Source organism: Taurulus bubalis, assembly GCF_910589615.1.
Source record: "Taurulus bubalis genome assembly, chromosome: 12".
NCBI lineage: Eukaryota > Metazoa > Chordata > Actinopteri > Perciformes > Cottidae > Taurulus > Taurulus bubalis.
The window spans coordinates 26,018,625-26,034,427 of record NC_136600.1 but is presented as its reverse complement, the minus strand read 5'-3'; the positions used below and the strand labels follow the sequence as shown (position 1 = coordinate 26,034,427).

The window sequence follows — 15,803 nt, the reverse complement described above, 5'->3', positions numbered from 1 at the left end:
CTCTCTCTCTGGTCCAATGAGGACGCAGCCCCTCCTCCCTAAAAGCTGATTCATGCTCACGGTGGACCTCGGCGCTGGCGTGTGAACTTTGGCATTAATGCCTTCGCGGTGATGCGTGTGGATATTTGCAGCTTAAAGGGGAACCGCGGCACTTTAGACAAAGCTGGAGGGGCTGAAGAGAGACCGCAGGAGGGTTCAGACCCAAGCACCTGCTGGTTGGAGCCCTCTGACCACGTTGTTTGTCATCGTGTGGTCGGGTCTGAGTGATGAATGCATATCGGTGTGAATATCGATCCCCACCCCCATGTCTTCAAACTGAGGGACGGATCCGTCATGTTGATCGTGCTTCTGCAGAGGTCACGCCTCCTGCAGAGGTCACACCTCCTGCAGAGGTCACGGCTCCTCCAGAGGTCACGGCTCCTCCAGAGGTCACGGCTCCTGCAGAGGTCACGCCTCCTGCAGAGGTCACGCCTCCTGCAGAGGTCACGGCTCCTCCAGAGGTCACGGCTCCTCCAGAGGTCACGGCTCCTCCAGAGGTCACGGCTCCTGCAGAGGTCACGGCTCCTGCAGAGGTCACGGCTCCTGCAGAGGTCACGGCTCCTCCAGAGGTCACGCCTCCTGCAGAGGTCACGCCTCCTGCAGAGGTCACGCCTCCTGAGGTCTGTAGAAACCTGAAGCTCTGACACGACGCTACATAAACCTGATTCGTAAAAAAGATCCCGTGACACAGAACCTCCCACGTTGGTCCGGCGTGTTCCGGAGCTCCGTCGGCCATTTGTATTTATTTTTAGGAGCAAGCGATGCGGCCGCATTGCTTGCTCCTGAAAATAAATACAAATGGCGTCTCTTCAATAACAAAACATTGAGCCGGACTCCTCTGAGCTTCCCTCCAGGTCAGGATGCACCTGAACCTCCAACACGTGAGCGTTTAAAGCTGAAGACTCAATGCATATTTCAGTCAGAACATCGAGTGTTGGAATATGACGTTATTAGCAAAACTTCACCGCCGTTTCTTGGGTTAGATGATAGATAGATGTATACTTTATTTATCCCCGAGGGGAAGTTAGTTTGTCGCAGTAGAAAGCAACTTACAGAGACACACAAAAAAAGAAGATATATACCGTAAAAGTCGTGTTACAAGCCGCTCCTCCCTCCGGTCAGTGTCCCTGCTGTAGCAAGCTAGCAGCAGCGCTAGCTAGCGCTGCTGCTGCCCGCGTCGGGCGTCGAGCCGGGGCTGGTCCCGCTACCTTCGGTGGTTGTCGGGGAGCTAGCGGAGAGCCAGTGGAAGTTAGCGGGGAACTAGCGGAGCACTAGCATGAGCGCTAGTTGGCTACAGGGGGGAGTTAACGGGGACACTGACCGAAGGTAGTAGCGGCTTGTAACCCGACCTTTACGGTGTGTGTATTTATATATATCACGATATCACACAAAAAAAATATCTGAAATGCAAAATACTCAATGTATACAACAGAGTTATTTCCCTTTGAGCACATGGGTTCAGGGAAAGTGATTCAGAGTTATTCGTTGGTCCGTTTCTGACGTTGTTTCTTAGTTTAACCGCCTTCAGCTACTTGATGTTCTCCTCCAGCTTGTGATGCGTCATCGGTCTGCGTCTGTGGTTGTGTGTTTGTGTGTGTTTATTCACACACTCCTCCTAGTCACACATGCACCATGTGTAGATGGAGCTCTGCACCGCGCTAACGGGCCTGGTGGTGGTGATCACAGTACCGGGGGTCTGACGGTGGTCCGGCTCGGCAGATGTGTCGGTGCCGAGTGGGAAACTACTGGGAGAGGGTTTGCTCAGCAGTCCAGCAGCTGAGAACCACACACACACACACACACACACACACACACACACACACACACACACACACACACACACACACACACACACACACACACACACACCGCTGGCTGTTATCTATCTGCTCCAGGCTGCTCTGCTGCCACTTAACACACCAAGGCTGTAAAGAAAGAACACACACACACACACACACACACACACACACACACACACACACACAGATAACGCATGCTTAGGCCAGACCCATATATTGACGCATCAATGTTGTATTGGAGACTTATCTTGTGAGCAGACTGATAACGCTCCTCAAGTCAAGGGGAAGGATTTTAGGATTTCTTTTAGTCTTTTTGTGATCTAGACCAGAGGTGAGGCGCTCCTCCCCGGGCAGAGAGGCTTCTGGGTAGAGGGTGATGATGGATGGTGCATGGAGATGTGAGCCATTGGAACACTTCTGTTGAGTCGTCTCTTCTCATACAAGGAATCGTCTCTAGTTTTGCGTCGGTGTCGTACAACCCCTGCCCAGATATATAAACATGCCTTGAAAAGACTTTTTTTTTATTCCAGTATTTTATTTCACATTTCGTTCTGCTCTAATTCTGTCTTCCACTGGACCCACATGTGGTTCTGTATCAGTCACACCGATGACATCCCGTCTCTCCTGGTGGAAAGCCAACAGGGAGGCGAGCGGCTGGTCGAAGCGCGTCGTGTCTCCGTCCCGCAGCCTCTGACGCGCTGCGCCGGCGGCGGGAAACGTAGGTGGCGACGCATCGAGGGCGGCGTCGGGCCCCGAGGGCGTAAGCAGGAAGGTCACCGGGTCACAGAACCCTCGACCGGCCGGGACAATCGGGTTGACGTGCCCTTCAGGGAGTCGCTTAACCCTCGAATGCCCAAAGGAGGCCTCTCGCTCTGCAGCTGCAGAGGAACGACTTCCTCTTCGTAAACCGCCACGTTGCCCTCGCAGCGCGTGGCTTTCCGCCCACGCCGCCGTCGCCGGGATGGGAGGCTGAAGCTTCGAGTTGTTTAACCGCCGTAGCAACAGATGTCTGGGATAATGATGCGACGCGACGCTCTCTAACTGCTCTTTTATGGACCGCTCTTTGATGCCGCTCGCCCACGGCGGCGACCCGGCGTGCCCTCGCCGGAGCTCAATGGACACGTCTGTGCAGCAGAAGTGTTTCTGGTTTCTTCCCCAATGCTCCGTGAAGACGCTTCTTGTGTTGCCCGGGGTTCTGTTTCCTCTTCTCCCTCCGACACATACCATGAATATCCTTTATCTGGTTTTCACCACTCGGCAACCGAATGCAACAACTCTAAAGGCCTTTAAACGCAAATAAACTACGTGAAAATGACAATAATTTGCATGAAAACTGTTCATGCTGACTGCTATTTGAAGTTTGAACCGTTTTTTATAGCCGGAGCAGTCGGAGCTCAGCTGTACAACCTAAGCTACGAGTTTGTGTCCTTTCCTTTCATCAAAATGTGTGTGTGGGTTCCCTCTGGTAAACGGTTACGGTCCATGGTCTCGGGCTTTTATTGTGAAAGGTGAGAACAGAACGAGAGGATCTGCTCTGCGCTTCCTTTTGTCCAGGTTGAAAGACATCCGAGTAGTTTTACACCCTATTGTATGTTTTTGAAAGCACAAAAGCAACATTTGACAAAAAATACATTGATGTGCAAACTAATTGCACAAAAACGACGCTTACTGTGTGTAAGGGGGAAAGGGGTCTGAAAGGGGGAAAGCGACAAAGATAGCTCTGCAGAAATTATGTATAAACACTCGGAAAGTGTTCATCACTAGGCTCCGCCTCCACGTTCGCTTGTCACTAGGCCCCGCCTCCAAGTTACTCAAGTCCATGTAAGCGCTCGTCACTAGGCCCCGCCTCCACGTTCCTCAAGTCCATGTAAGCGCTCATCACTAGGCCCCGCCTCCAAGTTACTCAAGTCCATGTAAGCTCTCGTCACTAGGCCCCGCCTCCACGTTCCTCAAGTCCATATAAGTGTTTGTCACTAAGCCTCGCCTCCACGTTCGCTCATCACTATGCCCCGCCCCCAAGTTACTCAAGTCCATGTAAGCGCTCATCACTAGGCCCCACCTCCAAGTTACTCAAGTCCATGTAAGCGCTCATCACTAGGCCCCGCCCCCAAGTTACTCAAGTCCATGTAAGCGCTCATCACTAGGCCCCGCCTCCACGTTCGCTTGTCACTATGCCCCGCCTCCACGTTTCTCGAGTCCATGTAAGTGCTCGTCACTAGGCCCCGCCTCCAAGTTACTCAAGTCCATGTATGCGCTCATCACTAGGCCCCACCTCCATGTTCGCTTATCACTAGGCCCCGCGTCCACGTTCGCTCGACACTAGGCCCCGCCTCCACATTCCTTGGCGTTCCCCAGGGTTCTAATCTGGGTCCGCTGCAGATGTCCCTAATTATCAGCATTATCTCTTTCCCCAGTCCAAAGCCCCGCCCCCCCGTCGCTCCTGCCTTGCTCAGCGAGGCGGCGGCTTAGAACTCGTGTGTACGAACACACACGCGTCTTTATTGTCGGCTAATTGATGCAGCCGACACCTCTATGCCGCGCACACAGCGGGAACCCGAATACCAGAGCGAGGAACCTGGTTTCCTGTTCAAGACTCGCACTAATGAGGTGATCCACGTACAGCGCACACACACACACACACACACACACACACACACACACACACACACACACACACACACAGCTGTATTCAACCTGTCAGGGAGGCGATGAAGAGTCAAACGTGGGATCCTTCACCCAGCCGCAGTAGATACTGTAGACGTGTAGCCGGTGGTTCGTGCTCTCGGTTCCTCGCCGTCTCCATCGGTGCATAATTCATAAGCAACTCGTCGCCAAAGCCGATTGCATCCACTCCAAACGAGCGTGCGGCACAAAGGGAACGCCAGCCTCATGACGGACGATTTCACATTCTTTTGTTTCCTAAGAATGGACGTGTCTGGAGGGCGTTCTTCTTCTTCTTCTTCTTCTTCTTCTTCTTCTTCTGCTCTCCCAGGTAGAGGGAATGCAAACACTGTCTGGGAGCCGGTGTGGTGTCTGTGCTCACGCTCTGTAACGCTGTGTGTGTGTGTGTGTGTGTGTGTGTGTGTGTATATATATATATATATATATATATATATATATATATATATATATATATATATATATATATATATATATATATATATATATATATATATATATAGCGTGCTATTTTTAAAAGCTGAACCACAAATAGGAGTATCGGGGCCTAAAACGGGCCTCTCCTCTGCTGCCGGTCCCCGGGCCGCGTCCGCCTTCTCATTCATTCATGAGTTTGCAGAATCACTTTGGGCTCCTCTCTGCTCCCCCCACACACCGCAAAAAACTCATTTTTTAAATGTATTTTTTCTATTTGAACCAGTATTTAACCCTCCTCTTGCGTCTGAGGGGCTTCGTGGCGTACGGCCTCGTTTCACGGTTAGTTAGCCGCCCGGCTGAATCGGACGCTCCTTCTTACAGCCTCCTGTGCGGCGCAGAATTAGGTCAGCGTTGAGTTTTAGGGAACGCGGCACGAGGCTGTTCCTCTGCGCTCACACCTGCTCCATCCGGCCCTCAGGAACCCCTCCAGCGAGGAAAACCCTCGTAACATAAAAATGTTAAAAGGTTTCATGTGGTTTGAAGGTAGAATACGTTTAAAATATCACTTGGGGGGGGAAAGGTGGAAATGGAGTGGAATCCACAGACTCGGCGGCTCCTCTCCGCTCTGCCTCCGATGTGTGATGATGGTGATGGTGGTGGTGATGATGATGATGATGATGATGATGGTGGTGGTGGGAGATTCGGTGTGTCGGCTATGGGCCGGGCAGCCGGGTGCCGCGGGCGACCAGCAGATCAGTGATGTGGCGGTGATGCCTCTAATGAAGCTGACACGGCACAGCCTCCCTGCTCGCGGGCCCCTGAGGGCCTCCGACTGCGTGGAGCTCAACCCCTCCTCCCCCCCTTTACCTCTTCCCCCAATGTGCTTCCGATTTGATGGCGCCTCCAATGCTTTGCTGCCTCGTTTATTCTCTCGTTGCGTACGAGGGGTCAAGGCAGAAACCGTGTTTGTAGTCGCTAAAGTGGGTCACGCTATGCAAACAAAGCTCTCTCTCTCTCTCTCTCTCTCTCTCTCTCTCCGTCTAATGAATGCCTCTGTGTTGTTGTTGTTTGTGCAGGAGCTGCCCAGCTGAGGTGAAGGGGAGGGCAGAGGATCCCTGCATGACCTGCCCACCGGAGACGGGACCATGATCTGAAAAGACCCAGACGTCTTCCTCTCTTCCTCCTCCCCGTTTCTTCTTCTTTTTTATTTACTTTTTTACATTTAAAAAAAAATCTGCGGTGAACGTCTGGGGTGACGGCCTCGCCGCGCACACGGAACTGAGAGAGACGACACATTTCTGAGGAAGGAAGAAGCCGACGGCGACGAGCCGTCCGTGACCTCTGACCTCGCGGCGCCCCACCGCACCCCCCACCCCCTCCCTCCCGCGCCCCTCCCGCCGCCACACCGGAAACATGGGGAGGAAAAAGATCCAGATCCAGAGGATCACCGACGAGCGCAACAGACAGGTGAGCAGCGACTACCTCAGCGTATACGACGACTTCCATTAAAGCGGTGGCTCTCAAACTGTGGGGCGTGACCCTCTAGTGGGGCGCGCAGGTATTACAGGTGGGGGTTGGGGGGGATGCCATTTTTGTTTTGTTTTTATAATTTTTGTTTTTATAATCCTTTATTAATCCCACAGTGGGGAAACTATTCTCTGCATGTTACCATCCTTAGTAATGAAGGAGCAGCGAGCTGCTGTGAAGCACTGAGGCTTCAGGGTCTTATCAAGGACACTTCAAGGACACTTCAAGGACACTTCAAGGACACGTCGACATGCAAACTATGGAGACCAGGGATGAACCGACTACCTTGTGGTTTCAGGACGACCACTCCCCTCTTGAACATAATAACTTCACATAGTACATAAGTACAAAGTACACAGACATAAAACATCATTAATAAATACATGGTATGGCCTGTACTTCCGTTTACGTTGCGCCGGTAACAGGTTAGCTGCTTATGCGCAACATCCAAAATTCTTGTCGACTCGACGATTATTGCCGTTTTGCCAAAACCAAAACAGCAGAAAGGCCTCTCTCTCTCACGGAGATGGGCCTTTTGTTGGGGCGGTGGGGCGCGAACATTTGTCTTCCTCCAATGTGGGGCGTGACAAAAAAGGTTTGCATTAAAGGGAGCGTTCAGATGCTGGGAAGGGAGTGAGGCTCTTCTCCGGCACAGAACCAGCGACCTCCTGCTGTGGACGTGTTCTCGACACTTCAAAGAATCTGCATACCGGTGAGAGGGACGGCTATATTTAGAACATCTCCACCTCTTTATCTCGCTGACGGCGACCTGAAGCCGTTATCTGAGCCGCTCTTCAAAGACACCAGACTCCATTGACAAAAGAAAACCACGTAGAACTCAGGAGCCGCTCGTCTACGAGCTAAACTCCAAACTGTCCCTTTAAGACACACCTGTCAAAGCAGCCTTAAAACACACTCTTATATTATTATTATTATATTATGTGACTACACATCCCACAATGCATCTCCGTCAGATCCAAGGAAGCAGCGTTTCTCACACACAACCTGCTAGCATCGGGTTCGCTAAGCAGTCCTCCTCCTCCTCTTCCTCCATACAGTGGATTGCATTGTCAGAGAGGATGAAAGGCTAAATGATGCGTCTGAAATGAGTCGACTGGTAAATGGGCTTCGCTCCATCGAGCTGATTGAGTAATGGACTTGACGTGCCCACCTTCAAAATAAAGAGGGAGAGGAAGACCAAGACGAGAGGAGGAGGAAGGGAGAGAGACAAGGTGTCTGGCTGAATAAAGAGAGAGAGAGAATCATCCTCACTTTTCTCCTCATCGATCGTCGCAGGTTTCCGTTTCCTTCACAAAGCAGAGCAAACGGCGCCTGCAGGGCCGTCAGAGTATGACGGCTCGGCATTCATCAAGCACACAATTAGACATAAAGGAGGAGGAGGAAGAGGAGGAGGCGGAGGAGGAGGAGGAGGAGGAGGAAGATGGGGTGGCGAATGTTTCTGGTCGGGCAGGTTTCGGTTAACGGATTCAGTTTGTCGACGAGGTGATGAGCGGCCGCGGCGTCAGCGAGCGCTAACGAGCAGCGGGCCGTTTGCGGCGAAATAAAAATAAAGGACAATAAACCAGACCGTGGGGGGCGGCGCCCGGAACCGGCCCGGAACCGGCTCGGTATCAGCGGCGCTCAGAACCAAGAGCTTCTGCTTTGAAGCCTTAAATTAAGGCGGCGAGGAAATGAGCGAAATTGCTTGAGCTAATGAAACAGTGCAGCCCCTGAAAGAGGAACATATATATATATATATATATATATATATATATATATATATATATATATATACATCTATATCATATGTTAGTTTTGCAGTGCGTGAGCCGTCACCCTCCTACGTGTTGATTCAGACGCGTCCACAGCAGAGTGTGGGCCCTCGGCTGGAAACACGACAGCGGCTCCAGCGCCGCGTTCCTCCTGGAGACAAAGACCCGACCCGCAGGAGATGAGGATTCATGTGGAGGAGTCATTGTGTGTCACATTGAAGATAACAGAGAGAGAGAGCGTTGAGTGTTCACCGTCACGCCGTTTCTTCCGGGGATTTAATCGAACGCCACGTAAGAGCTGTGCAACATTCACGGGTTCATTACATGGATATCACTAAAGGTTCTGATCATGAGCAATGAAGGCATGAAAGAGAGAGAGACTCTGACTCCCAGCATGCATTTCAGTCTGAAACCACACTCACGCCGACCTGGAGTTCAAGATTCGGCGACAGGAAGCTGGTTTTACTTTGAGCGGTTTGAATCCGTTCACTTTGAGATTAGTGATGAGTTCAGCTGTGAGCTGTGAGCTGAGCATCATGGGTATTGTAGTATTTACAGCCATCTAATACAGACCAACGTAATTAATGGTCATGTCATGAGGCTACGATGCTGTTGAATAATCCAGAACATTGCTTCTTCTTCTTGTTCTTCTGAGGAACGTAGAAGTGCAAAGGGTTTGACTCCGCCCACCCTCCTGGAAACGCTTCTGTGGTCGCTGCCCGATGCGTTGGTGCTGAGAACGGCGTTTTGTCCGGTTCACCTGGAGGCTGCAGGCGGGTTCCATCTCTTAAAGTCTCGTTCATCCTTCCGGGTTTTATTTGCACCCCATGCAGCCTGGTCTGTAGTATGAAGTCATTCCTCTCATTCTATCTCAGTCCGTCTCTCTTTGATGAAAGTAGTGACAGACACTTCTACTCGAAAAACCATAATACAACATTTGTTTTGTATTTATATTTATCTACCATTTTATTCATATATTTCACTGCTTTTGTGAACCTAAGACCTTTGGTAAACCAATTGCAAGCAGTAAAACCGTTCGACCACATGAGTAAAGCTATGTTTTCACAAGAAATATGAAGAATTTCAAAAATTGAGCTTGCATTTTTCAGCTTTAGGGCCTTATTATCTCTTTACACTTCTGCCTTAAGACAATGGTGCCTCATTATACAGAGAGCTGAGATTGTTCTGCAATTTTTGATGTAACACATGGATATGTATCTCATATGTAAGTGCCTTTTAAAAGGTGAATTTAAGAAATTATGTAAAATGGAGAAAAGGGCCCTGAAGGGTTAAAATAAGTTGTTAGAAACTCATCACATGATCGACACAGACGCTTTACAGGAGAGATCCGGTTTCACCCGCGCTGTTACGGGCTTTCTTCACCGAGAGCCTCCGGACTGATGCCAGACGCCTCCGGTCTATGTGACGAAGACGAAGATGAAGACGAGGCCGGCGTCTCGTTGGAGGCGAGCGGCGTTAACGAGGAGCTGGAGCTCCAGGAAGAGGTCGTGGTTTCCTCGTCCTTCTGCCGCTCCACCGCGACCTCGCCAAGACACACACACACACACACACACACACACACACAATGACCCCGCCTCCTCACTTAGGACGTCTTTTCTTCAGTTGCCATTGGTTACCTGGCAATCCTCTGTCCTTAATGTCAATCACCTCCAGCTTGTTTATCCGTCTGAGGCAAACGCAGGAGATCGAACCCGCTTCCTCTGAAAGGAGGAAGAGGAGGACGAAGAGTTATTGAGTGTGTGTGTGTGTGTGTGTGTGTGTGTGTGTGTGTGTGTGTGTGTGTGTGTGTGTGTGTGTGTTCGCTGGTGGGCGACCTTATAACAGGAGAGCAGGCGTTGTTGTTGTTTGCGGCTCGTCTCTTCATCACCGACAGCCCTCATCGTCATCCTGCACTGACGTAATATCCTCCCTGTGTGTGTGTGTGTGTGTGTGTGTGTGTGTGTGTGTGTGTGTGTGTGTGTGTGTGTGTGTGTGTGTGTGTGTGTGTGTGTGTGTGTGTGTGTGTGTGTGTGTGTGTGTGTGACACAGAGAGATATGTAGATAGGCAGAGAGATAAAGGTGTGTGTGTGTGTGATGGCAGCATTGTGTGTGTGTGATGAGGTGGGAACGGGGAGGCAGGAGGGGAGTCGGTTGCCCATGGAAACGACCCCGATATAATTTGATTTGTGGCAGCAGGAAGCAATGAGTGAGGGAGAGGAGGGAGGGGAAGGGGGGATGTGGAAAGAAAAGAGAGAGAGGAGAGGAAATGAGAGGTGAAGGAGGAGAGAGGCTTTAACATGCCGGGCGACGAGGTAAAAACAAAAATGAGCAGGAGATGGAAGGTCTCACACGCTTCCTCCCCTCTTCTCTTCCCCTCCTCTCTTCCCCTCATCTCTTCCTCTCCTCTCCTCATCTCTTCCTCTCTTCCCCTCATCTCTTCCTCTCCTCATCTCTTCCTCTCTGTCTCTTCCCCTCCTCTCTTCCTCTCCTCATCTCTTTCTCTCTTCCTCTCCTCTCCTCCTCTCCTCTCCTCATCTCTTTCTCTCTTCCTCTCCTCATCTCTTCCTCTCTGTCTCTTCCCCTCATCTCTTCCTCTCTTCCTCTCCTCATCTCTTCCTCTCCTCTCCTCATCTCTTCCTCTCTGTCTCTTCCCCTCATCTCTTCCCCTCATCTCTTCCTCTCCTCATCTCTTCCTCTCTGTCTCTTCCCCTCATCTCTTCCCCTCATCTCTTCCTCTCTTCCTCTCCTCATCTCTTCCTCTCTTCCTCTCCTCATCTCTTCCTCTCCTCATCTCTTCCTCTCTGTCTCTTCCCCTCATCTCTTCCCCTCATCTCTTCCCCTCCTCTCTTCCTCTCTTCCTCTCCTCTCCTCATCTCTTCCTCTCATCTCTTCCCCTCCTCTCTTCCTCTCTTCCCCTCTTCCCCTCATCTCTTCCCCTCCTCTCTTCCTCTCCTCCCCTCATCTCTTCCTCGTCTCCTCCTCTCTTTCCTGATTCAATCCTGAAGAGAATGTTTCTTCAACACTTTTACTTTGATGGGGGACGCCGCTGAGTCGGACTCTCAGGTAGTACACTAACACCCGCCCCCTTCACTCACTAACAGGCCCCGCCCCCTTCACTCACTAACAGCCCCCTTCACTCACTAACAGGCCCCGCCCCTTCACTCACTAACAGGCCCCGCCCCCTTCACTCACCAACAGGCCCCGCCCCCATCCCAAATCAGCGATGTCCTCACAGGTGTTTTTTTAAATGCTGCGTTCCAGACAGGTCGGAGGTTGGAATTTCCCTCTGAGCGTTGCAGGTGCTCTACGCTAAAAAGAGACCACGGGATGCTTCTTTAGCATGCTTTATTAACACTTTAATAACGCTTTATTAACATTTTATTAAAGTTTTATTAACGATTTATATCGTTAGTGTTCACCGTAATCAGCTCCATAATAACATGGCGACACATTTTGACATCACTTACATGCAAACCAGGCTTTACTGTATGATAGCAAGCAAATATACCTAACGTTACTGTGGTGGTTCTGGCGCCCCCTGTGGACTAAAGAGGTAGTGCCTCTACCAGGGTTCCTTTAAAAAAAACTCTCATTCTACTGCAGGGTCTCACAGTTTAGTCCTCTCAGTCCTGGTGGAGGTCTATAGAGGACCAGGACTAGACTCAGTCTATAGAGGACCAGGACTAGACTGAGGTCTATAGAGGACCAGGACTAGACTGAGTCTATAGAGGACCAGGACTAGACTGAGTCTATAGAGGACCAGGACTAGACTGAGGTCTATAGAGGACCAGGACTAGACTGAGTCTATAGAGGACCAGGACTAGACTGAGTCTATAGAGGACCAGGACTAGACTGAGGTCTATAGAGGACCAGGACTAGACTGAGGTCTATAGAGGACCAGGACTAGACTGAGTCTATAGAGGACCAGGACTAGACTGAGGTCTATAGAGGACCAGGACTAGACTGAGGTCTATAGAGGACCAGGACTAGACTGAGTCTATAGAGGACCAGGACTACACTGAGGTCTATAGAGGACCAGGACTAGACTGAGTCTATAGAGGACCAGGACTAGACTGATGTCTATAGAGGACCAGGACTAGACTGAGGTCTATAGAGGACCAGGACTAGACTGAGTCTATAGAGGACCAGGTCTAGACTGATGTCTATAGAGGACCAGGACTAGACTGAGGTCTATAGAGGACCAGGACTAGACTGAGGTCTATAGAGGACCAGGACTAGACTGAGTCTATAGAGGACCAGGACTAGACTGAGTCTATAGAGGACCAGGACTAGACTGAGACCAGGACCAGATAAAGGTCCTCAGGTCCCTCTCAGGTTGTCTTCTAGTTCAGTTTACTAAATGCTCTTCAGTGAAGTGTACGAGCAGAAACTGAATATTTGATGCTCTTCATTGTAGTTCTCCAGCAGGAGGTTTTATAATTTAGAGTCCTGAATGTCTGGAGCTCAACATCAGTTACGGCTGATGGAAAAAATGAGTGTGATGTCACCCTGTGGGCGTGGCCTAAAGAGCAGCGTGCTCTTTAGGCCACGCCCACAGGGTGACATCACACTCTTAAGATCATTCCAGCGTCCCCGTCTGTTCACACACTCTCTATTTGCGTTTCTTTTTTCCGGCATATCAAACACCAGATCTCGCATCGCTACCTGAAGCCCCTCCCACCACCACCACCACCACCTCCTCTCTCTCTCTCCGTTTCTTAATCCCTCCATCTCTCTGTTTGTGCAACCCTGTGTGTTTTTAATCCAAGAGAAAGCCAAATCTCCCCGGATTGTAAATACCAGTTGGTTGCAGCAGGGAAGCGCCTCCGAAGCCAAGCCGGCAGACGACAAGGGACCCAGTGCTCCCAGTTCTGTTCTGCTGGTTCACAACTGAGGGTGTGTGTGTGTGTGTGTGTGTGTGTGGAAAAGAGAGAAATAACGTGTGACAGATGGAGAGTGTGGAAGAGAGAGCGGGAGAGAGTGTGTGACATCGAAAGAGAGCATGGAAAAGAGCATAACGGAGTGTGAAAACGACAAGGTGTGTGTGTGTGTGTGTGTGTGTGTGTGTGTGTGTGTGTGTACTTGAAAGCGAACACGTCCACACGCTGTGTCTAGAAGTCTGTTTCCTGAAGCACAAAGTCGTGATTCTTTTCTGTCAAATACTGCAAAACTCTCCGCCTGAATGCGTCACGATTTAAAAACGGAGATTTATGGTGTTTTTGAAAAGCAAAAACGAAAAATAAAATAAAAATTCGACGTCTCTGATCCAAGATGATCTCTCGCTTATCCTTAAACGAGCCGTTCGACATTTAGGGGAAATGGGCTTTTTTCGCTTCCTCTCTCTTTTTTTGAAATTGAGATTGATTTTTGCACTTGTCTTTTTAGTTTTTTTGTTTTGGGTTTCTGGTTGTATAGAAGTCTGTGCTTCATGTGTTAAAGCTGCATTCTCTCTCCTGACCACCAGGGGGTGACGACTCTGGTTGTATAGAAGTCTGTGCTTCATGTGTTAAAGCTGCATTCTCTCTCCTGACCACCAGGGGGCAACTCCTCTGCTCTGGCATATGTTTTCACAAGAGATATGAAGAATTTCAAAAATCAAGCTTGCATTTTTCAGTTTTAGGGCCATATTATCTGTTTACACGTGTGCCTTAGGACAATGGTGCCTCATTATTTCGAGAGCTGAGATTGTTCTGCAATTTTTGATGCAACACATGGGTATATATCACATATCGTCACCTTTCGCCCAAGTAATTTTTTCAGGTTTTTTTAGAAAACACAAAACACTTGACCAAATGTAATCGGGGTGCACACCAGGCATACTGTAATACCGGTCAAATTATGTTATGATTACTAATATTATGTTCCAGTGAGATTTTCATTGACAAAAATGCTAACTAAATTGCTAGCTTAAATGCTAGCTTCAAAATGCCATCTTGAAAAGCTTGTCAGATTGTCTTTTGACTTAGGCAAAATAAAATGGCCTACGTCTCACTCTTGACACAGTTATACTACAGGGGTAGAATCACATGATGGTGGCCAGCATCATGAGGAGAGGATTTAAGCAAGAAAATCATGCTTTGGCCAAAAATGACGTAGGCCATTTTTTTGGGAAGATGACGATATGCAAGTACCTTTTTAAAAGGTCAATTTAAGAAATGATGTAAAACCAAGAAAAAGACCTAAGACCCTGAAGTATTATGCTGCACTGGAAAATGACCTTTTTTCTTTTGTTTTCGGGGGTTAAAATACAGATGTATTCAAAATGAGAATTCTTTGCCATGTTCTTTTGACTTTGCCACCATAACACATTCACATGTCTCCTCCTCCAGGTGACGTTCACCAAGCGTAAGTTCGGGCTGATGAAGAAGGCGTACGAGCTGAGCGTGCTGTGCGACTGCGAGATCGCGCTCATCATCTTCAACCACTCCAACAAGCTGTTCCAGTACGCCAGCACCGACATGGACAAAGTACTGCTGAAGTACACGGAGTACAACGAGCCGCACGAGAGCCGGACCAACGCCGACATCATCGAGGTAAAGCGTGGGGGGTTGATGAGAGGCGGGCGGTTACTGGGGCAACCGATACCGTTGAAGCATTTTCATTGGTCGATTTTTCTACCTGTATTGGGGTTTTCTACGTGTATGTGTGAAAGTATGTTTTGCTGTTCCTTTGTCTGTTGTTGGTGTTCAGTGGGATCATTGAGATCAGTCCAGTTCTTTGAAGGTTTCACTGGCGGTGAGCTGTTGCATTGTGGGCAAGTTGAACGCTTGTTGAAACTGTTTTTTCACCTGGATTGTATGTCCCCACCCGCCCAAAAGATGTTGTGTTTGCTGCTGCAAAGGGACGGCAGCAGCTCAACCGGAAGAGTTTCTTTGGGAGTCTTTGGCGTCTCTTCGCTCTTATTGACGGTAGTTTGATTGACAGCGCCAAGACCCGCCCTACTCTGCCTCTGATTGGCTCGTCCGCGTTGCCTTCTTCTGTATTGTTGTTGACTTCGGGAGGAAAATACACGTTGCCTTTTTTATAGAAGAATAAGATTACAGATAATAAATTGTCATAATTGAGCTTGATGTTGATATGTTCCACTGAACAATGAAAAGTGGCACCTCATTGGACGGAGCTCTGATCCAGGATTTATGCTAAGCTAACCGTCTCCTGGCTGTAGCTCCATGTTTACCAGAGAGATGGGTCGATCTTCTCAAGAAGGCAAATAAATGTGTCATCCAAAACGTTTGCAACTTTTCCTTTAAGAGGAAGACGGGAGGAATATGGAGGTGTAGAGTCCGGCCGTGGTGTTTGTGGCTGTACGCTGGTGTTCTGCCTGCTAGCCTGCATGCAGGGCAGAGTTCACCCTTCTGGCATCGGCCCCGTTGTTACCCAGAGGCCTCTCCAGAAACCAAAACAACAACAACAAGCGAAAGGAGGAACCAATTGGAAACCCCCTGGGCAAAAAATGGCCACTTGATAGGAGAGCCTGTCGAGCCGGTTTATTTGTATTTTATATGTATTTTCTATTTGCATCTCGAGTAGAAGAGAGGTCGGCAATGAGGTCAACCATTTAGTTTAGTTT

At 49.5% G+C, this 15,803-nt stretch overlaps 1 protein-coding gene across 1 annotated transcript in view; it reads left to right on the top strand.

Annotated features, from left to right (window-relative positions):
• Window positions 1-6,304: 6,304 nt before the first annotated feature.
• The window catches only part of mef2d (myocyte enhancer factor 2d), a gene marked incomplete at its 3' end in the record, with an annotated part of 55,841 nt that continues 46,342 nt past the window's right edge, over window positions 6,305-15,803 (top strand). Inside the window, 2 exon segments of the mRNA XM_079227607.1 lie at window positions 6,305-6,401; window positions 14,563-14,766. Coding sequence (XP_079083733.1) covers window positions 6,348-6,401; window positions 14,563-14,766 — 258 coding nt within the window. The 5' untranslated portion in view covers window positions 6,305-6,347.